The sequence below is a fragment of the Malus domestica genome, chromosome 03 (genome assembly GCF_042453785.1).
Source record: "Malus domestica chromosome 03, GDT2T_hap1".
NCBI lineage: Eukaryota > Viridiplantae > Streptophyta > Magnoliopsida > Rosales > Rosaceae > Malus > Malus domestica.
In genome coordinates this window covers 36,961,891-36,982,647 of record NC_091663.1, presented here as the reverse complement: position 1 = coordinate 36,982,647, position 20,757 = coordinate 36,961,891, and the positions used below count along the sequence as shown (strand labels likewise).

The 20,757-nt window shown below is 37.4% G+C and overlaps 3 protein-coding genes across 11 annotated transcripts; 2 read left to right on the top strand and 1 right to left on the bottom strand.

Annotated features, from left to right (window-relative positions):
• Window positions 1-1,284: 1,284 nt before the first annotated feature.
• On the bottom strand, window positions 1,285-7,813 carry LOC103432591 (DExH-box ATP-dependent RNA helicase DExH8). The gene is made up of 14 exons (XM_008370790.4): window positions 7,492-7,813; window positions 7,026-7,203; window positions 6,748-6,921; window positions 6,405-6,552; window positions 5,534-5,848; window positions 5,142-5,288; window positions 4,884-5,064; window positions 4,174-4,454; window positions 3,974-4,096; window positions 3,730-3,871; window positions 3,309-3,580; window positions 3,068-3,238; window positions 1,888-2,412; window positions 1,285-1,726 (listed from the first exon to the last, which is right to left on the bottom strand). Exons 1-14 carry the CDS (start codon window positions 7,652-7,654, stop codon window positions 1,502-1,504), a joined length of 3,045 nt encoding a protein of 1,014 aa, XP_008369012.3. The 5' UTR covers window positions 7,655-7,813; the 3' UTR covers window positions 1,285-1,501.
• Window positions 7,814-11,980: 4,167 nt separating this feature from the next.
• LOC139194146 (NADH dehydrogenase [ubiquinone] iron-sulfur protein 5-B-like) lies at window positions 11,981-14,638 on the top strand. The gene is made up of 2 exons (XM_070818528.1): window positions 11,981-12,272; window positions 14,293-14,638. Exons 1-2 carry the CDS (start codon window positions 12,123-12,125, stop codon window positions 14,392-14,394), a joined length of 252 nt encoding a protein of 83 aa, XP_070674629.1. The 5' UTR covers window positions 11,981-12,122; the 3' UTR covers window positions 14,395-14,638.
• A 1,140-nt stretch (window positions 14,639-15,778) lies between these two features.
• On the top strand, window positions 15,779-20,553 carry LOC103432664 (serine/arginine-rich-splicing factor SR34). 9 transcript variants are annotated; one of them, XR_011578915.1, is made up of 16 exons: window positions 15,862-16,003; window positions 16,298-16,391; window positions 16,744-16,809; window positions 16,890-16,964; window positions 17,042-17,150; window positions 17,236-17,282; window positions 17,376-17,433; window positions 17,892-17,941; window positions 18,102-18,158; window positions 18,254-18,375; window positions 18,461-18,562; window positions 19,047-19,131; window positions 19,222-19,367; window positions 19,678-19,711; window positions 20,049-20,155; window positions 20,317-20,553. XR_011578915.1 is itself a non-coding variant. In XM_070818524.1 (14 exons), the coding sequence occupies exons 2-14, from the start codon at window positions 16,302-16,304 to the stop codon at window positions 20,318-20,320; spliced, it is 921 nt and encodes a 306-aa protein (XP_070674625.1). In that variant the 5' UTR covers window positions 15,779-16,003; window positions 16,298-16,301; the 3' UTR covers window positions 20,321-20,553. The 9 variants fall into 9 exon arrangements, 3 of the variants coding, with proteins under 3 accessions (XP_070674625.1, XP_070674627.1, XP_070674626.1); XR_011578918.1 differs by adding an exon at window positions 18,785-18,890 and having other exon boundaries at window positions 19,047-19,101; window positions 19,222-19,711; XR_011578917.1 differs by adding an exon at window positions 18,785-18,890 and having other exon boundaries at window positions 19,222-19,711.
• The last annotated feature ends 204 nt before the right edge of the window (window positions 20,554-20,757 follow it).

Sequence of the window (20,757 nt, the reverse complement as noted above, 5' to 3'; positions counted from 1 at the left end):
GTGTTGTGTGACCGTCGTAGGCCACTGAAGCTCAAGGGAAAATTTTATAGGACGGCAATAAGGCCAGCGATGTTGTATGGCAGAGAATGTTGGGTGGTGAAGCATCAACACGTACACAAAATGGGTGTAGCGGAGATGAGGATGCTTCGTGGGATGTGTGGGCACACGAGAAAGGATAAGATTGGGAATGAGGATATCCGAGGTAAAGTAGGAGTAGCCGAAATTGTAGGAAAGATGAGAGAAAATCGGCTCTGGTGATTTGGACATGTGCAAAGAAGGCCGACTGACGCTCTGGTTCGAAGATGTGACTACGGGACAGAGGTTCAGGGCCGAAGGGGTAGAGGAAGACCTAGGAAAACTTTGGAAGAGACTCTAAGAAAAGACTTAGAGTACTTGGATCTAACGGAGGGCATGACACAAAACCGAGCGCAATGGCGTTCTAGGATTCATATAGCCGACCCCACTTAGTGGGAAAAGGCTTTGTTGTTGTTGTTGTTGTTGTTGTTGTTGTTGTTGTGAAGGATGCAGTTCCCACGCGCGGGAATGTATGAAGTTGACACGTGTCACGTGTCGCGTGCCCAGCCTTGTTATATTATTGTGTATTTTCTTCTTTTTTCTTTTTTTTTCTTTTTTTTTTTCTTCATTGGAGAGATATATTTTTGGTTGCAAATTCCTTGTTCTTGTTTCAAATTAAAATTCATTCGAAGACGCCCACAGGTGTTCAACCATGTCATTTGTATGTCACTCCACACAAAATACTCCCTTTATTATAACCTCATTTGTTTTTACTTATGAGCAGGACCGATTCTGAGATAAAATAGTTATGGATCATTGTATAAAAACTCATGCTACAAAGCTAATTTATATGCAAATCAACAAAATTATGAAAATAAAAAAAAATAATTTAGAGCAAACCCGACAGAACAAAACTAAAAACATAAAAGCGATTTCTCTAACGCATATGAAGGCCATATTTCTCTTATTCACATGCACAACCTAAAAAAAATTCCCTAATCAAGTTAGCACATATGTAGAAGATATGATCTTTTAGGAGCCCTTTAGGATTGTACATACGATCTTTTAGGAGCCCTTTAGGATTGATGGCCCTGAACAAGAGCACCTATTGTACATGTCCAAAACCATCACAACTTATGAGAACTGCCCTAATCAGACGCCATGCCGAAGAGTCGCTGCTCACTCCAAACATGAAAGCTTACATTTGTGAACTTTAATCTCATTTTCTAGTTTGGATTAGGAATTTGTCAAATTGAAAAAAAAAAGAGCTTTTTGTTCTCTAAAAGGATGATAATCTCCTTTATCTTATCAAAACTATGAAAAATTGATTCAAACCAGTATATACTACAAAAACAACAAATTCACTTCAGCCAATATTTCAATGGAAACGACTCTGACAGGAAGAAAAAGACACAACATTCGATGAGTTTAGAAAGGGTAAAATTCACAGTCCGATTTCAAAACCTTAGCAGCTAGTGAACTACTTTCAGTAATCTTCCTGGATGTATTGAGCATAACCGCTAACTCCGGTTGCATTGTTGTCAAACTGAAAGTTCGAAGGCTTGTGAAAATCGAAAACATATGAAATTGGCCTCGAAACCACCATCGGCTTCTTTGTCGTGATTTTGTCTGGCAACTCCCCGAAGCTGTGGTGATCGAATGGAAACGACTCTGACAGGAAGAAGAAGCTTTCCCTGCCGAACTTTTCAACCTGAAACGAAACGATCATAACCAAATGTTTCAACCTATCATCTCATTGTCACAACCACGGTCGCTTTATTAACATGTTTATCTCTTTAACTTCTGAATTCTACGAAATTTAGAGGGAAGAGAAAGGTGCAGGATGTGAAAAGTTTGCAGTATAATCGTTACCTGTAGCTGAGAAAACCTGATGTTGTTCATAGTGAGTACAACTCGAACTTTGTACAAGGCATCAGTTAACATTCGGATGGCAAGATACTCGAAGAAATTCCGCAAGAGAATCTTCTGTCTGTCCAGATTCTCACTGTAGCTATCAAAATCAGGAAACCATAGCACGCACTTAACTTCGTTCCATGGAATCTGGTTCTCTCCTTCTTTGGACACAATTGTCTCATATGGGTGCTGCAGCCCCCACAAAATTTTGACACCGGTCAGTGACGGGTCAAATATGGTTGTGTCCGACAAACTGGTGGTGGATACTACTGTCGATGGATCACAAAATTTAGCTAAATTTGAGGAAAATTCTAGATTGGTGTCATCCAATACGAGAATGCATCCATCTGAAGTCGGAAACAACTGTAGAAGTGATGTAGCTTCGGCTTCACCACCTTCTGGTATGCATAAAGTTGAGCTAGGTGATGGAATTGGTGGACCCTCATCATGAGAAAATAAGCATTTGTCACCATATCGACAACCCTGTAATTATATGAAAGTAGATATAATGCAACAAGCAAAGTAACACGTGAAGAAAGATAGGCTTCAACTAAAACCATTTGGTACAGTTTAGCATACTATACTTTCCAGAAAAGCTAATATAAATCACAGCGAGAATATCAATAAATCCATTCAATATAAAATAGATACAGAATACATTCAATCAAATAAAAAGTCCACTGCCTGAGAACATGGCCTACTTTATTCTTTCAAATTCTAAGTTTCTAACAGAAAAGTTCCGTGAGAAACTGATACGAGAAAGCAAACATCATGCGGTTTAAAGTTGTTGTCTACAGAAACTCATGCGGTTTAATGAGTTTTTTTACTTCTACAGAAACTCCCAGTGTCATAAAACGGAAGATATTACTTATTCCATTAAAATTATAAGATTGTGTGCAAACCATGAGGTATAGTGCATCGAAGCAGCACTTGACTTCCAGGAACTTCTGTTTTCTGAAATTTTTTCCATATGACCCTTTTAGTTTTTTATGCATTATCTTGGAACAGAGAGTGCGTAGAAAATTCATACCAAGACTTTTATGTCAAAACTACATCACCGTACCATAAAAGTGCCAGGGCTACACAAAACCTTAAAAGGCCATGCAGAGTTCACGAAAAAAATGTGCAAGCGCGATACCTGTGGCGAAGAGAAAAATTTGCATGGGGGTCTCCTTGCTCCAAGTGAATGAGAAAACTGGCATTGACTGCCATTTCTGCAGCCCCCATTGATAAAATATATACAAATAGGAGGCTCATCAGCATCCAAAACCTGATTAGCAGATACATCTTCTGTATACTGAACTCGTATCTGTAAAACAGGTAAGTAAGGGAATGTTCATGTGAAGGAAAATGCGCACAAGGTATGCAGATGAAAGTACCTGTTTGATTATTGTTGCCAACTTTTCAGCCACGTCATTATTTTGGAAGGTATCTGGAGCAACAAAAGGTACAGAAATACATTTCTTTGTTTCACCAGATGGCTCAAGGTGCTGATCAGCTGAAGAAAGGGCATCTGTAGCTTCTTTTGGTTCTTGATATGCAAGGAGGCATGTATGCTCAAATTCATAAGGGTCATAGTAGGATGGAAGTCCATTAGATGTAGACAAAAATTTGGGCCGAAACCGGTGCACTGAATCTAGTATATCTTCATCTGCAAAGAAGGAAACTTGAAATAATTAATGCCACATTACTAATACCACAAAGATTCCAGAATGATGGAGTAATGAGTATTGTCTGCAGAAGATTATCGTTAAGACTAAAGAATGTTGATAGGAATCATGATAGCAATGTACAACATACATATTTCAGATACATGTTTTAGTGACGACTGCACAAGATTATGCAAAGAGCACCAATCTTCTTCAACCTTTGGAAGCAGTACCGTAGTTGCTGTTGTCTCATCAAACATAAGTTGCTTCAATCGCTCCACACGTTGCTTATCCTTTAGGGAAAAAATGGTTAAATCATATACTAAAAACCTACTGGCAGTGGGCTGAATGTGTGTATATCAACAGGCATTGCAAAAGTGCATGCACATCATTACCTTGAAAACACGTTGCCAAAATTGAAATGCACACAAATTTGCCATGAATATAGTCTCCTTCCTACCCTTTAGGGCAGTATTGTTCTCAGCTCCACAAAAGTAGCTGTCAGCATATTCTGAACACTAAAATTGTAGAATAAACTAAATCAATGGTCACTTCTCAAGCAATCAAGCACATCCACAAACTACAGATTTCATACCAAAATTTCATCTCCAAAAGGACGAACAATAGGTAAAGGCTGCGTATCCATTAATATTCCCAGAAGAATTCCTTCGCGCAGCATTCCAATATCTCCAAACTTGAGTACAAGCAGAGAAGCATCAAAAGACAAGGAGAAACTGGCAAGCAAGCGCCCATAAAATGTAGGCTCATACCGGCCCCTTTGAAATGTTTTCTCCAATGCTTTCATTTGAACAAGCAAATCCAATGCCTCTTCAATAACTTCAGGATATGGTGGATCTAGAGCCTTCTGCAATAAGCCTGGCACCAAAGCTCCCACACGTTAGAAACACACCACATATTCATGATAAAAGAAAATACTCAATGTAGCACTACATGCAGAATATCACCTTAAATCGCGATTTCAAGTTTAAATCAGACCTAGCGTGATACTGAACCAGATTGTATCGTTTCTTTTAAATGAAAACAAAAACAAAATTGTGACTTGCCAAACACAATTACCATCAAGAGACAAAAGCATCACAAAATTAGACCTGGATTGATACTGAACCAGATTGTATCGTTTCTTTTAAATAAAAACAAAAACAAAATTGTGACTTGCTAAACACAATTACCATCAAGAGAAAAGTATCACAACCTCAGTTAAAGACCAATCCAATGACTGTAAAGCAAATTATAAAAACCTAAAAGAAAGGATGAGTAAACTGACAAAGAAGTAAGAATGTATACCTTTGGGATCATTAATGGCTTTAGATTCAGCACAGCATATCTGAAGCACTTGCAGCCTCAATGATAACCTCAGTATAGACGGACCCTCGTATTTGTCAATCAGGTTGAAAAATGGTCTAGTAACCAACCTATAAATCTGGCCATCACAAGTTCGACCAGTTCTTCCTCTACGCTGCTCAGCCTGCAGCATAAATCAAAGTAAGGAATCAACAATCAAGAGACCAGAAAGAATATCATCCAGTTAGTTTCCTTCAATACCTGAGAATGAGAAACCCAAACAAGCTTCGCAGCTTCCTTCTTCTGAAAACTGTTCCAGAAGACTTGTAAAGATCGGCATGAATCAATAACATAGGCCACCTTGGGTATTGTTACTGATGATTCTGCAATATTGGTAGCCAGTATCACCTGTACAAATTATTCTTTTCAGAAACAGCAACAAGAGTGATGAAAACCAAAGCATAACAGAGGAAAAATCAAATCCCGAAAATCTTTACGCGGTTGGGGGTTGCAGCTACAGGTACAATCGTGTCTCACAAAGGAAAGTATTCGGATTAAACTACCCTTATATATCATTACAATCAACAGCAGAAGTATAGAACAAACAACCACATAAACAAAATATAATGGCGCAGTTATGATATCAAACATACTTTACGATGGGATTTCCATATCTTCATACTCATGAGAGCTTGTTCAGTGTCAATGCTGCTATGTAAAATATGAACTTTAAAAGATGAACTAAATGGCTTCAGAAGGAACCATTGCTGCACCAGTGCATAGTATGTAGGAAGAAAAATCAAAATGCTCTTCTCAATGTCTGGCTCGTGGTCGTGAATATGCAACACCAAACGATGGATAAGTTGGTGCACTTCAGGCTTAATATCGGCTTGAGCCATTGAAGGACTTGCACCTGGACAATATTTTGAAGGAATCAACTCTGAGTCGATGTTGAGAAGATCGGTGACCTGTTCAGGAAAGAATCACAGATCCATCACATATATAAAAGAAATGGGATTGCATATCTGAAGTCATGCGCTAACTGGCTCTCTGACTTTCAATTGGTCCAGGGCCACATTTTCATGGGTTAAACTTGATATTTTTGGAAGTTGACATAAATTAGATATAAAAATTACCGTATATTCCAAAGTGCAATAGATCGATAGGATGGTGGCACCGAAAAGTTTTAGCTTCCATCTTTGATATCTCTGTTTTATTAACCCTAATATACTTACCTATTAAATCTATTCAAAACTCTTATCTTATGTACTTACCTACTAAATCTCTTCAGAAAAATGAAAAATTATACGGAATCTTTTCTAGGAACTTTTATATACCAACACCATCATTTATTAGTTGGCAGACAACAATGTACTATATAAAGGCTATTCACATTTGTTATTTTCTTGAAACGCACCTCCGTTAGTTACCTCAGATGATCAAGGCAAGCAAACACACACATCAATTAACTAAGGTGCCTTCAATTGAACATAATAAATTTCCAATAAAGATACAAGTACATGCCTCTTCAAGATAAGAAACCCTTTTCTGAAAAATGGTATTTTGGCCGGTGGAAGGGATTGCAAGCACTTCCACTCGCTCACCCCTGCCAAGATCCTTAAAGTAATCCCTGTATCTCGCAATATCAGCAGTTGCAGACATCAACACAACCCTGAAAATTCATCAATCTATTAGATCCCCGTGTAACAGAATCCCGAGAAAATCTGCTTATATGTGCAATATGCAGTTGTGCAGTTCATAGATAATGTCAGAAACAGCCAAGCATAATAGCCTATAAGTAGGAACAGTCCAAACATCCATATATCGAAAAATTAAGACAAAAATAAAAGGGCAGGTAGATGTCAACCTCAAGTTGTTGTTCCTCATCAGAAACTGCTTAACACAAACAAGAACAAGATCGGATTCAACAGATCTTTCATGCACTTCATCAAGAACAATGACCTTGTAATCAAGTGCATGCATCCCCTTATCTCGCATTTCATCCAATAAAACTCCAGCAGTTTTAAAAACAATCGAAGACCTGCAAAAACATTCGAGCCAAACAAATACATGAGCCCAAACGTTATGCTGCTGCAACGCAAACTCTGAAAGGAAAATTAGAACAATAACCATATCACACGGTACCTTGGCGATAAGTGCTTTGAATGGCCAATGTGATATCCAACCTCTCCACCAAGCTCGCAATTCCGAGCTTTCGCAACCATTTTCGCAACAGCAACAACTGCAAATCTCCTCGGCTGTGTGCATATAATTGGCTTCAAATTCGCTTCCAGAAGAAACTGAGGAACTTGCGAGCTTTTCCCTTTGATTAAACCAAACCAAACCAAACCAGCAGCAAAACAACACAAATTAACAACAAAATTACCAAAATGTGGCAGTGATAGCGTGCAAAAAATAAACAATAATAATACTAGAAAACAAAAAATTAAAGAAATGATGCGATTTCCGAACATTTTCACTAATTTTTTTTCTTGTCTCAGTTTTCTCGGGGACCAAACAGAAAATTACCCGACGATATACAAACAGTTTAGCGATAACACCAAAAGCGTAGAGCCGTAGAGTAAAGAGAGCAAGTAGAGAATGTACGTACCGCAACCGGTCTCGCCGACGATGAGAGTGACGCGATTATCAAGGATTTTCTCGACGATCTTCTCCCGGAGCGCCATTACGGGAAGAGACGAGAATTTGGAGTTGGAAAACGACGACGACGAGGAGCTGCCGACCGACGACGTCGGGGACGGAGGTGACGCCATTGTACGAAGTTCAGAACGCTGTCGTTTTCTCTCTGGTTGGCGAAAAGAAAGGGAAAGGACTGAGCAAATGAGTCGACGAGCAGGCGATTAAGTCTCCCGCGCGACCTTTGGTCCTTTTTCCGGAGAGAGGATCGGAGGCGGTTAGCTTTACGTGAGCTCGGGACTCCTGACGACTGAGGTCTTTATAAAGACAAACGAGTCAATGTGTTTCCAATTTAGCATTGACTTCTTTCCAACTTTGGACCAATAGGGTTGCTGCGTTTGGGGTGTTTACGCTGTGAGTGATGTAGGTGGAAAATGCTGGAATACTTGCTTGACAAGTCCATTGAGGAGTGTGGGACCGGGTATTGGGTTGCCGCACCTGGAAGGGACCCCTATCGTCATACTATTGGGAGAAGGCCTCGGGAGATAATTTTTTTCTGCGTGTTGAAAAACAGTCCAATTGTAATAATATAATTAACTGAAAACACTTAGCAGATCGATACGTATTTGCGACGTACTAAATATCCTTCTCATACTACATTATGGTTTTCTCAATTCACGTTATTTACAAAGTTTCACTATATTCGAAGTCAAGCTAACATAGTTTATCATTTTGGTCCAGTTTATAGTATATCATTTTAGTTCAGTTAGGGGTTTCTTTTAACACAAGAAGGTTTTGTTTCGGGAAAAATCTAGATTTTCTCTTAAATGTTATTTTTTATGACCGTAGCCCTTTATTAATGGTAGACTTGATACTTAATTATTGCTGACTCAATTTGAAAGTTAGCGCAAACTTCACTTTTATAAATATCGTTGAATTTAACAACAAAAAAACAAATCGTTGATACCATTTTTTTGTAATTTCTTGAGTTAATGTTGATGTTACGTAGTGATAAATTATGTTAATTATGACGGCATTTCATGTTGTCTTGATTAATTGTGCTTTATAACTATACTTATCTAATTGCTTTGTGAAATCCTTCGACATTAATTCGTTTGTTCACTCTGTAGGATCTGGATTTGCCTACATATATTATGAGTAATTACTTTTTATGAATTTAATTTTTTGTGGTAAATTTGTTGCCATTTTAATTCTTATTTCTTAACTAAAATAATATACCCTTTTCATTCTTTTACCAATTTAATTTCTCCAATTAACTCGGTACTGAGCAAATGAGTCAACGAGCAGGCGATTAAGTCTCCAGCGCGACCTTTGGTCCTTTTCCGGAGAGAGGATCGGGGGCGATAAGCTTTACGTGAGCTCGAGACTCTTGACTACTGAGGTCTTGATAAAGACAAACGAGTCAATGTATTTCCTATTTAGCATTGACTTCTTTCCAACTTTGGACCAATAAGGTTGCTGCGTTTGGGGTGTTTACGCTGTGAGTGAGGTAGGTGAAAAATGCTGGAATACTTGCTTGACAAATCCATCGAGGAGTATGGGTCCCGGCATTGCGTTTGCGGAATCTGTAGCGCTCGTCATGCTATTAAGTAGGGTTTTCTAGGGTAAATTACATAGAAACCCCTCAAGTTTGAGGTCTATTACAACCTCATATAACATCTTTAAAACATTTCACTTTCATACCTCATGTACTATTTTATTTCAAAATAACACATCCGTTAGATTTTCCATCCAATGGTCTATTAAATGCTGACGTGGATGCCACATTTATGTTGATATGGCTGCCACATGGAAAAAACATAATTTTTTATACATTAACAATATTATAATATTAACCTTATTATTAAAAAAAAAACAAAACAAAACAAAACCCCATAAAAAATCGAACCCATATCCCCTTCCCCGCAACCCTACATCCCACCCCCACCCTCTCACCCATCTCTTCCTTCCCGTCTATCTGTCCCCTCCACCCCTTCATCCATCCCCTCTACACCCCTCATCCCACCCCACCCCCACCTCCCTCGCAAGCCCCCCACCCTACCTCACCTTCCCCAAACCCTTTCTCCTCCTCACCTACACATAGAGCTGTCAGTATTGCACTTTTACCACCTACAGAGACAATTTTCAAACCCCTAATTTACCAAAAAAACCATAAATTCGATCAATTTCACATACAATTCATAAACCCAATTCAAACAGATGCACATTTGATAGAGAGAGATAAAGTATAGAGAGGAAGAGAGAGAGAGAGAGAGAGAGAGAGAGAGAGAGAGAGGGAGGAGGGCTCCCATGATGAAACTGACCCAATCGCCTTGCACCATCGTGCTCCTGGGTGAAGAAGGCAGGTGGGTCGTCGCGCGCCGGGGAGGAGGGAAAGGCAGGTGGGGGGGGGAGGGAAGGTAGTAGGTCGTGTTTAGGGGTGGGGGGGGGGGGGAAGGGATTTTGTAAATGTGAGTTGAGTTGCAGAGAGATGAGGGGGTGGGATGTGGGGAAGGGGAAGGGGATCTAGGTTCGGGTTTTTGTGGTTTTTTTTGTTTTTTGTTTTTAATAATAGGGTTAATATTATAATATTATTAATGTATAAAAAATTATTTTGTTACCACGTGGCAGCCACATCAGTACAAATGTGGCGGCCACGTCAACATTTAACAGACCATTGGATGAAAAATCTAATGGATGTGTTATTTAAATAGTACGTGAGATATGAAAGTGAAATGTTTTAAAGATGTTGTATGAGGTTGTAATAGACCTCAAACTTGAGGGGTTTCTATGTAATTTACTCTATTAAGTATTAAGAGAGATTTTTCAGTATACGGAACTACTCATTTCACTAAGTATAATATATTGAATGATGACATTCCGTAGACCAAGTTGTTTTTTCGACATAGTAAAATATTTCTTATGTCTCTTAACACGAGGAGGTTTTGTTTCAAGAAAAATCTAAATTTGATCTTAAATATTATTTTTCAGGACCGTAACTCTCTATTAATGATGAATTCGATATTTAATTATTGCTGACTCATTTTGTAAATTTTGTGAACTTCACTTTTACAAGTATCGTTAATTTTAACAAAAAATCATTGATGCCATTTTCTTTTTTCTATCTTCTCGAGTTAATGTTGATGCTATATGGTACCTAACGTGATAAGTTATGTTTATCGTGACGGTATTTCATGTTGTCTCAATTAATTGTGTTTTATAACTTATACCTATCTAATTGCTTTATCAAATAATTCGACATTAATGTGTTTGTTAACTTTGTAGGATTCGGATTTGCCCACGTATATTATGAGTAATTACTTATAAAAGTTATATAATTTCTCCTGTTAATTTGTTACCATTTTCATTCTTATTCCTCAACTAAAATAATAATACCATTTTCATTCTTTTACCAATTTAATTTCTCCAATTAACTTGTTACCATTTTCATTCTTATTCATTACCTAAAATAAAAGATACCACTTTCATTCTCCTACAGATTTAATTTATTCAATTAATTTGTTACCATTTTCATTCTTGTTTCTTTGCTAATAAATTTTTTACCCCATTGACCTAGTTAGGCATGTCTCTTAACACGAAGACACATTGATTCAACGAATCTCTAAATTTTCTATTACATGCTCTATTTGAGCATTGTAATCAGATTAATCAAGAGCCACTTAGTATAACGGTCTAGTAGTATTTATTCACTTGTAAGTGAGAGGTCTTAGGTTTGATTATCGCCAAATGCAAATTTAAACCACAATATTACTAACTCATTATGAGACTTAATATATCCGCTCCCCCATAATGTAGATAATATTTTTTGTTTAAAAAAAATATTAATCATGAGCTCAATACTTATTATTGCTAACTCATTTCGTAATATAATGAGATTTGACGAGATCTAAAATACGAAGAGGAAGACACATTGATTTGGTAATGAAATGAGACAAAATAATAAATAAATGTCGAGATAATTTTCATAAATCATAAATAAATAAATAAATGCACAAAAATTTATATAAATTTCACATCGCTAAGTTCGACATTTTATTGCATGTTTACGCATAAATTAAAATAGTTTAAGTAGATATGGATATATCAGTTGATTATAAGGAAAACTAATGAAAAGGGCTTGAAAACTTTGAGTTTTAATGATAAGGACAAAAGAAAGGGTAAAGTGAATAGTATCATGATTGACTTTTTAGTGTAAAAATATGGTTTTTCGTTAAAGTGAACAGTACCGAGAGCTTTTCGTTAAAGTTCCCTTGATTATATGCTAATTCACGAGTTCCATGCTATTATCATATTGTAAAACAAATTAATCAAATTACTAAAAAAATTACAAAACAATTCAATTTCAGTAGCAAAAATATAAAAAAATTTATTCATTTTCGACCGCCCATTTACACAAACAATACGAGATCGACGGACGTGATCAACCGAGTAACTAATTTTTTTCTTTATTTTTGAAGTACTATTTTTTACAGGCGAAAAGCGAACCAACCTCCACAATCGCTGATCCCTCTTGACCTCCATCAACCGTCGATACAACCGATTTTCGATTTCCGATTTTCTATCCGCCGCCGCGCGAGAGAAGAAATGGCATCGGGGTGGGGAATCACCGGCAACAAAGGGCGGTGCTACGATTTCTGGGTCGACTTCAGCGAGTGCATGTCTCGCTGCCGTGAGCCCAAGGACTGCGTCCTCCTCCGCGAAGACTACCTCGAGTGCCTCCACCACTCCAAAGAGGTCGGTCAATTTCTCTTCCATTTAATTAACTTTTGTTAATCTCATTTCTAGTATCACTCAGATCGTTTGTATTATTGTTGATTAATTATATGTTAATCTAGCTCAGGTGTGTTTAATTTGAGCTCTGGTTTTCCCCAATTGATTTACTGTTCATCCTGTGCGTGTTTCGAGCTTGCTGTAGATAATGTGGTGCTTAAACCATAGGAATCAATTGCCAGCTGAATTCCAAGTCTTCATTGGATAAGCTAATTTAGGGTTTTTGGAAAAATTGATTTTTATGATTAGGGTTTCGCTTATTACATCTCATCCATTTTCCAAGTTGCATTTGCGGATTTAAGTGTTAATGTCCTGAGGGGGATTGCGGTTGTGAAGATTAAAGAAAAGTGGGAAACTATATCTTTTCTGGTTCGAAGGGAAGGGAGACAAGTAGAATTGTTCCTGGAAAACGAGAAGTAACTATGCAGAAGAACGGCGTTGCTTATGCATTGTGCGTAATAGCTTTTGAAAACATTTCATACGACATTGTTTTCGTTAGGCATTTAACTTTAAGGAGTTAATTGCAAAAGTTCAATGAGTTTTTCGTTTATTTAGGAGGTTGACTAGTTATTTTCATGGGTGTTTTATTTACTAGAATGAATGGCTCATCTTCATTTGGATCCTTTTGTATTGACTAGAGAAACAACTTACCGTTTGATAACCATTTCGTTTTTAGTTTTTTATTTTTCATTTTTTGTGGTATAGATAGAGGCAAAGTATGTGGGAGAGAGGATGAACGAAGAAAGGTGGAGGGAATGTAAAACTTAGAACTAAAAACAAAAAACTAAATGGTTATCAAACCTTATATCAGTAAGGGTTATCAAGGAAATATGAGCCTCACAACATTGAAATCAGCGTTGAGGCGTGTCGTAAGCCATGAATTAACTTGAGGATGAATCAAGTAGCAGTGGTCTTACATTGCAATGGTCACTAGTCAGTCCTCTTTTCTTGTCTAATTTTCCAATTATTTGGATGGGAACTTACATGTGTTTTCAGCTTCTTTTTCTGTTTTTATATTCTTCAACTTTTAGTAAGCATTTAAACTGTAGAATCGGTTGGGGATAGTATTGAGTCTAAGTGCACGATAAAGTGCTATGTATCTCCTATCAAAGTTGAGCAAAAGTAAGAAGATAAAGGTCCATGTATCAACTCTTTGGGTGATAGAAACCTAGGAGTTGCTTGTGTTTACTTTTTATGTTGTGTATGGCTGACTCCAAGTGACAAGTCTGCCGTGCTTTTTTTTGTTACTGTAAATCACATTATATTTTAGATTTCTGCCTCTACAATAATTCAATTTTATGTCATATGTTGGGTTCAATGACTCTCTACACCTTTCAGTTGCATCCTAAGAATAGGAGGTTAAACGTAATAGCAAAATGACAACACAGTAAGCATAAAGAGTATAATTCGAACAAAAGTATCTTGTACAAAGTTATGCTCTATCACCAGAGGTTCATCGGAGAAGGGAAAATGTCAAAAAAATAACTGAGTGTATTCATATTATCATCTTAGCTTCCTTTTTTTTTCAATACGTGGTAATTAATGGGTAGGGTGAGGAGAACATTATACCTGGGTATGTTGCATAGCGAGACGAGAAGCTACATTGTGTATTCCCTGATTTCAGTGACATTTTTAGCTTTTAATTCAAGTTTGCATTATCATCTCTGACACGATTAGCTCCCCCAGTCAAGGTAACAGTCGTATTCAATGGTTTTGTTTTATTGCATCCATGTGTCATTCGTCGATGGTGCTGAACAAGTATGCGAGTTTGCAATTTAGGAATGTAGTTCAGCTTAGAAAGACATAACACGATATCACACATGGTCTTTATAGAGAGGAGGTTTTGGTCAAATTCCCCAGATGTTTTATGTAATCAAATAATATAACTTGATTCGTATCTACATGAATACAGATTCTTTTTGTCTCGGTTTCAATTGTTAATACCGATTCATGTCATGGTTTCTCTGCATGTCTATTACTGCAGTTTCAACGAAGGAATCGTATTTACAAGGAGGAGCAGCGTAAAATCAGGGCTGCTGCACGGGCCAAGGAGGGTGGGGAGGTTGATAAGCATCACCATTCGTAGCAGAAATCGATCTTATCCTTCAAACTGAAGAAGTAATAAATAGGTGGAGAACGGAGGTCGTAATTTTGTCCAAACTTGTCCCGTTACTTGATTCTGAATGTGTGCCTCATTGGTTTATGCAAATAAGGTTTTGCTTGCAGTATGTGGAATATAAACCCGATTCCTTTTTAAACTCTTCGTTTTTTTCTTCTATATATTCCGGGAAATTGTTCTTACGGGCTGAAATGGATTTGATTTCGTTTGAGTTCTCTGGTGCTTTGTTAGCTACACTTCAATTCTTTAGGGCTCGTTTGGATGTGCTTTTAAAATAATTGAAAGCGCTTTTAGTGAAAATGTTTTTAGAACCAATCCTTAGTAAAACTGCAAGTAAATCTTGGAAAAGCATTGAAAGTGCTTTCTGGAAGAATCACATAACCGGTGCTTCTTGCAGAAAGCACTTAAAAGTGTTTTTGGAATCCAAAAACATTTTTCTCTAAAAACGCTTTCAGCTATGTTTTTAAAAGTTGCTTTAATAAAAAAGCGGATTTGAGTCTTTAATAAATATTTCAAATTCTTGTAATACTCTCTTTAGTTATCAAAATTGACATTGATTAACTTTTTGCTTCTATTGATCATCCCATCTACCCCTACAAACACTAACCTTACACAACCACTGTCATTATTACTACCATTGTTGCCATCACAACTGTTGCCATTGTTGCTGCCACCGCCACCAATGCCCACCATAACCACAACCTCTACTATCCTTCTGCCACCGCTCCTACCACCATTACCTATACGCCCCCAACCACCACACCCCACATTTGCTGCTGCCACCATCACCACTGCCACACTCGTAACCGCCGCCATCGCCCCCACCTTTACTACCATGTCCAATTTTGTAGCAAACTCTCATAGTTCTAAGCACAGCTCCTAAGTAATTTATTCAATTATATCACTTTTATATTAAAGTTACCAAATATTTTTACATTACTTTTTATACTCACAAACTTTTTAATATACAATTTATCAAATACTCAGCTGTTTTATTTCACAACTGATTATTGTTAAATCACAACAAAAGAATTTTTTTTTTAAACTACAACAATCCCAAACTTGTCATAAGCACAAACCTGCAGCATCATCGTTCGTTTTGAAGAATTTTTAACCAAATAAACTAGAAATTTTTTATAGTGCTTCAGAGTATGATGCTTTGAGATTTTTAATCGATAGATATTTTTGGTTAAAATTTAAAAAATAAAAATCTAAGCGGTATATTCACCGGAATATAGGACCATAAAACTTTTGAAGTACATACTACAACGGACAACGACAAGTTCTTGTTGGTATTTGAGATTGCTTAAACCACATCCGCACGTTCGGTGTACACTATTTGGTCTCACGTGTGTTTCAACGGTCCAGATACAAAAAGGAGCAACCCGATAGCGATCAGGCGGTTTAAATTAATAATTAAAAACAGAGTCGTATATATTTGCCGTACTCAACGCAACAGGATATCTGAACCATAATTTTATTTGGTAGCTCAACAAACGATCTCTCCAATTTCAAAACCCTAATCCTCGAGCTCCAGCCCTTTCTGCTTCGCTGCGATCCCCAATTTTCATCGGAGGTAATATAAATTAAAACCCTAATCCTTTTCGTTTTTGATTTCGCTTCACAAGGATCGAAGTACAATAGAAATCGAAATCGATATTTTGTTTTAATTATATTTTCCAGATTCTCGTTGACTGATGTCAAATTTTTATTATTAAGAACGCTGTGATTTGTTTTTTTTTTTTTTTCGATTGAATGGCTTTTATCTAAGCAAATAGGATCCTTGAAGATTTCGATTTGCTCACAGTGGATGAAATTTTATAATTTTATATATCCGAATTTCCAATGTGTTTGTTTGTTTCTTTATCAGGACAATGAGCAGTCGGAGTATGAGCAGAACTCTCTATGTTGGGAATCTGCCCGGTGATATACGCGAGAGAGAGGTGGAAGATTTGTTTTTCAAGGTAATTCGATCTGTTGCAGCTTAATTTGATGTGCCGATGCGTAATATTTATGCGGTTTTTGGATGAAATTATTATTTGGAATGCTTGACTGTAATTGTTCGTTAGAAGTAGAACTATGGATTGATCCGTTTGGTTAAGTTGTTTAAAACAAACAAAAATTTAAAATTAGGAATCGAGCTTTTTTACTTTTCGCGAAACCTGTTTAATATTCGTATTATATTTTTCTGGTGTGAACAATGGTATTGTAGGGCTGGTGTTACTGATGGTTATAACGTCTTCTAAAGATTCTAAACAATAAGATATACAATATTAGTCATCAGTTGACTGACTGAAGTTCTAATCTTTTCCGCAGTATGGACGCATAGCCCATATTGACCTGAAGGTCCCCCCAAGGCCTCCTGGTTATGCATTTGTTGAGGTGAGAGTCCTTAACCACTTTCTTTAATTTGTTTATTTATGTTTTATTTATTCTGTGTTTGAACAAGTTATTTGGTACAGTTTGAAGATGCTCGTGATGCTGAAGATGCACTCCGTGGTCGTGATGGCTATGATTTTGATGGGCATCGTTTAAGAGTAGGTTATTATTTTTACATTCCACTGTACCTGTTGTACTTTGCCTAAACATTGTATTCTGATGTGTAACTCTGTAGGTTGAACTTGCACATGGAGGGCGTGGGCATTCATCTTCTTCAGATCGTCATAGTAATTATAGTGGTGGTCGAGGTGGACGTGGGATGTCCAGGCGCTCAGATTATCGTGGTGTGTATTTCATTTGATATATTTTGTGCTGTTTTATATGTGGTAGGATGCACCTGATATATTTCTAAACCTGCTCTGTCCACAGTGTTAGTCAGTGAACTTCCCCCTTCCGCTTCATGGCAAGATCTTAAGGTGTGCTATTGTATTAATGTTTTTTCATTATTTATTGTTCCTTGGTGTGTCAACTGTCACTGCATATCTGACACATGCGATGCATTTATTCAGGATCATATGCGACGGGCAGGAGATGTCTGTTTCTCCCAAGTTTTTCGTGATGGTAGTGGTAAGTTGCTTTTCATATTCAAGGGTATTCCTTTGCTATCATGTACGTAATATTGTGGCAAAGTTAGTATCAGAAACAATTGTGTGGATATTTTTTTTTTTGCCACTGTCGTAAGGTGGTTGCTCTTGCAAGAAATAATATGTTAGAAACTTAGAATGAGCATTTTCAAGTTCCTACACAGCTTTATAGAATTTCCAGTTTTTCTCGTACTGTCTCCTGCTAAATTTTGGTGATCTGGCTGATTTTGTCTTGTTGGTGACTTAAAAGAATTCATGATACATGGTATGAATAAAAGTTGTTCGGTGGTTCATAGTGCTTCTCAACCAGATTTCAGAATGTTTTTGGGATGAACACTACTATTTCATATAGTGTTAATTCAAAAGTGTAATCCTAAGACCTAGCTCATGAGACATCAGAATTTCGATTGATTTAGCTTTTGTCCTATGCCTTTTTTGTAGGTACAACAGGGATTGTAGACTACACAAACTTAGAAGATATGAAGTATGCGGTAAGTCCTTTTACTTTCTCACTCCAGAGTCCAGACATTCATATTTTCTGTAACCTTCTATGGAGCTTGGGTACTAGGTTGTTGAATTTTGCTTTTTCAATATGTCGATGTGTCTGAAGTGTCTATAAGAATCTCAAACTTCATACATAATTTCCTGCAGATCAAAAAGCTTGATGGCTCTGAGTTCCGAAATGCTTTTGACCGCCAATCTGTTCGCGTATGAATCTTACAAGTTGGAAATTTATTTTCTTTCCTCCTGTATTTTTGTTTATCTTTTGTTAAATTTATTTATTGTCTCATTTTATTACACAGGTGAGGGAATATGATGCGAAGAGGGACTCGTCTAGGAGCCCTAGTCGTGGTCGATCTCATTCAAGAGGCAGGAGCTACAGTCGCAGTCGTAGTCCAAGTTATGGCCGGGGCAGAAGCAGGAGGTTTGACCATTCTCAATTACACGATTCTGTAGATGTGGGGACTAACATTTCTATTTTATGTTCTTACTTTTACATCTGATTACAGCAAGTCTCCAAAAACCAAATCTTCACGCCTCTCACCCGCTAGATCTCGATCAAGATCTGCTTCTCTCCCGCGTTCGCGATCAAGGTCTCGCTCTCCATCAGGGTATGTGTTTTTTTTTTTCAATTAGTCATCTACCTATGGTTTGTTGATGTTCATTTCATCTGGGTTTTCATGGGTTCGTTAGGTGAACAATGATGGAGATTATTAGTGCAATAATTTACCTTTCCAGTCTATTTGATACTTCTGCATACTAACATTTTGTAGTTGTGCTATCAAATTTGTGACTCTACGTTATTGAAATTTAACCAATCACTGTGTCAACAGTTGTAACTACTGACTCAGATCAAGTGGGTCATTGAATGTGGAGTATTTCTAAAGATTAGGCGTGCTCCATTTTGCATAGAATCGAATGTCGTCTTGCAGTTGTAAAGTATGAATTATGTTCTTTGGGCTGCAATATTTTCCTGTTGCTGCATTCCATTATTTCTTGCTCAGCAGTTGGGGTTGCCAAGAAAGAGACATCCACCTAGTTTTTATTTTCTTTCCCTTTTTGCTCGCATGAAAATTACCTCTGTTTTTCTTTTAGATATGGATATATGCGGCGAACTGGGGATTGGATATTAGGATCTTGATTGGATAAGGTCAATTGCTTACAACTCTTTTATATGGAGGTATGCTGTTATTTAGATAGGCAGCTTTGCAAAACCTTCACGGTGCCTCTGTTCTAATGCTTTTGGCATTTAAATGTCCATGGGTGCTAGATTGGGAACAATGGAGGTCTTGGATTGCACTAGTAAAGCTGGATATCTGTGAACTAAGTGCCATTGGGATTTGGAAGTCATCGTCAATGAGCAGTAGAGACAATTTGATTTTCTTTTCCTGCTCCAACATTTTGCCAAGCTAATAGGTCGCACTATCTGGATATCCTGGATTCTTGTGTTACAGTAGGGAAGAATGCTCCTCTTGTTTCCACTGGTGTCTTAAAAAATAACTATATCCCTATTTTTTTCCCTCTGATTTTCTGATCTGTTTTGGCGGTGATATAATCAATTGTTTCATCCATTTTTTCCTTATTGGTGTGCTAAATGTTTAAATCTTTTTCTTCTATCCTTATTGTATATGGTAACTTCACACGGAAGAGGCATCAAAAAGACCTTGGATCAAATTGGTAAAAGGAACATGGTTATTAAATTCGGTTGTTTCTGGAACTTTTGCAGATCACGATCAAGAAGCAGATCTCCAGTGCCTTCGGTAAGTGTTATTTTTGTAATATTGTTTCATTCAAAAAAAAGAAAAAGAATCAATATTTTGTTAGTTGCCCCATTTTCAATAGGTTTTTGTATTCTGGCGTTAAACTAAGATATTATCAAGGCTTGTTTGACATTTTTGTACCATGATAGCCGACCCCACTTAGTGGGAAAAGGCTTTGTTGTTGTTGTTGATAGTGATGAAGCCTAATGTTTATACAGTTTGTCTGTCAGTTGATTTGATTTCTCCTTTACTAATGATGGCCTCTCTGGATTTCGTAAACTGCAATTGGATTACGGCTCTTTGGCCCTTTATAATTTTGTTTGTTTGGCATAATCAGAAACGCATAAGTAAAAGCCCGAAGAAGCACATTAGTAAAAGTCCAAAGAAGCGTAGTACCAGCAGGAGTCCAATCCGGAGCAGGAGCAGGAGCAAGAGTTTGTCACGGTATCATTCTCGATCATTATATTTTCGTTTGTTAGTGTCATCATTGTCGCACCATCTTTTTCTCCTCTCAACACGTTTTCCACGAATTGCTCTTGCTTTGTGATCGTTGAAGTTATATGCAACGATTCATTCTAGGTTGTGATTGCAATTGTTTTCGACAGGTGATGTGATGCTATCCCGGACCTGAATTTATCACTTGGGGCAAGTTTTACAATCTTTGTTAAAGGACTGGAACTCTGTCGACTTTTATTTAGCGGACTTTTAAGTTTATGGATGGATTCGTTTTTAAAATCGTTGCGTCTGTTACATTGTTTATTGCGGAGAACTGTTGTTTAACCGAAACTGGCGTTTTACCATCTTTGCACTTTGTAATGCATTTGAGACTTTTTGCTGCTACATTTTTGCTTGAAGTTTCATTATCTCCCTTCTGCGTCGTTTATCTTTCCCCGTAGTAATGCAGTCTAGGGGATGCGTGCTAAAATTAGGTGCAATGGGGATGACAAAATGCGTTGTTCAACTGGTCTGGCTCACGTCTGCCTGATTGTTATCTATTTTAAGATGCATTATGTTGCGTCAAGTGATTAAGAAAGTGTTGGCGGAGA

Coding starts and splice junctions, on each gene's coding strand:
- LOC139194146 (XM_070818528.1), top strand. CDS start 12,123: ATGGCATCGGGGTGGGGAATCACCGGCAACAAAGGGCGGTGCTACGAT. Junction 12,273..14,292: donor GCCTCCACCACTCCAAAGAG/GTCGGTCAATTT, acceptor CTATTACTGCAG/TTTCAACGAAGGAATCGTAT.
- LOC103432664 (XM_070818524.1), top strand. CDS start 16,302: ATGAGCAGTCGGAGTATGAGCAGAACTCTCTATGTTGGGAATCTGCCC. Junction 16,810..16,889: donor CTGGTTATGCATTTGTTGAG/GTGAGAGTCCTT, acceptor TATTTGGTACAG/TTTGAAGATGCTCGTGATGC. Junction 17,434..17,891: donor AGTTTTTCGTGATGGTAGTG/GTAAGTTGCTTT, acceptor CCTTTTTTGTAG/GTACAACAGGGATTGTAGAC.
- LOC103432591 (XM_008370790.4), bottom strand. CDS start 7,654: ATGGCGTCACCTCCGTCCCCGACGTCGTCGGTCGGCAGCTCCTCGTCG. Junction 7,204..7,491: donor CGTCGGCGAGACCGGTTGCG/GTACGTACATTC, acceptor GTTTAATCAAAG/GGAAAAGCTCGCAAGTTCCT. Junction 4,097..4,173: donor CTTTTGGAGATGAAATTTTG/GTATGAAATCTG, acceptor CTACAATTTTAG/TGTTCAGAATATGCTGACAG.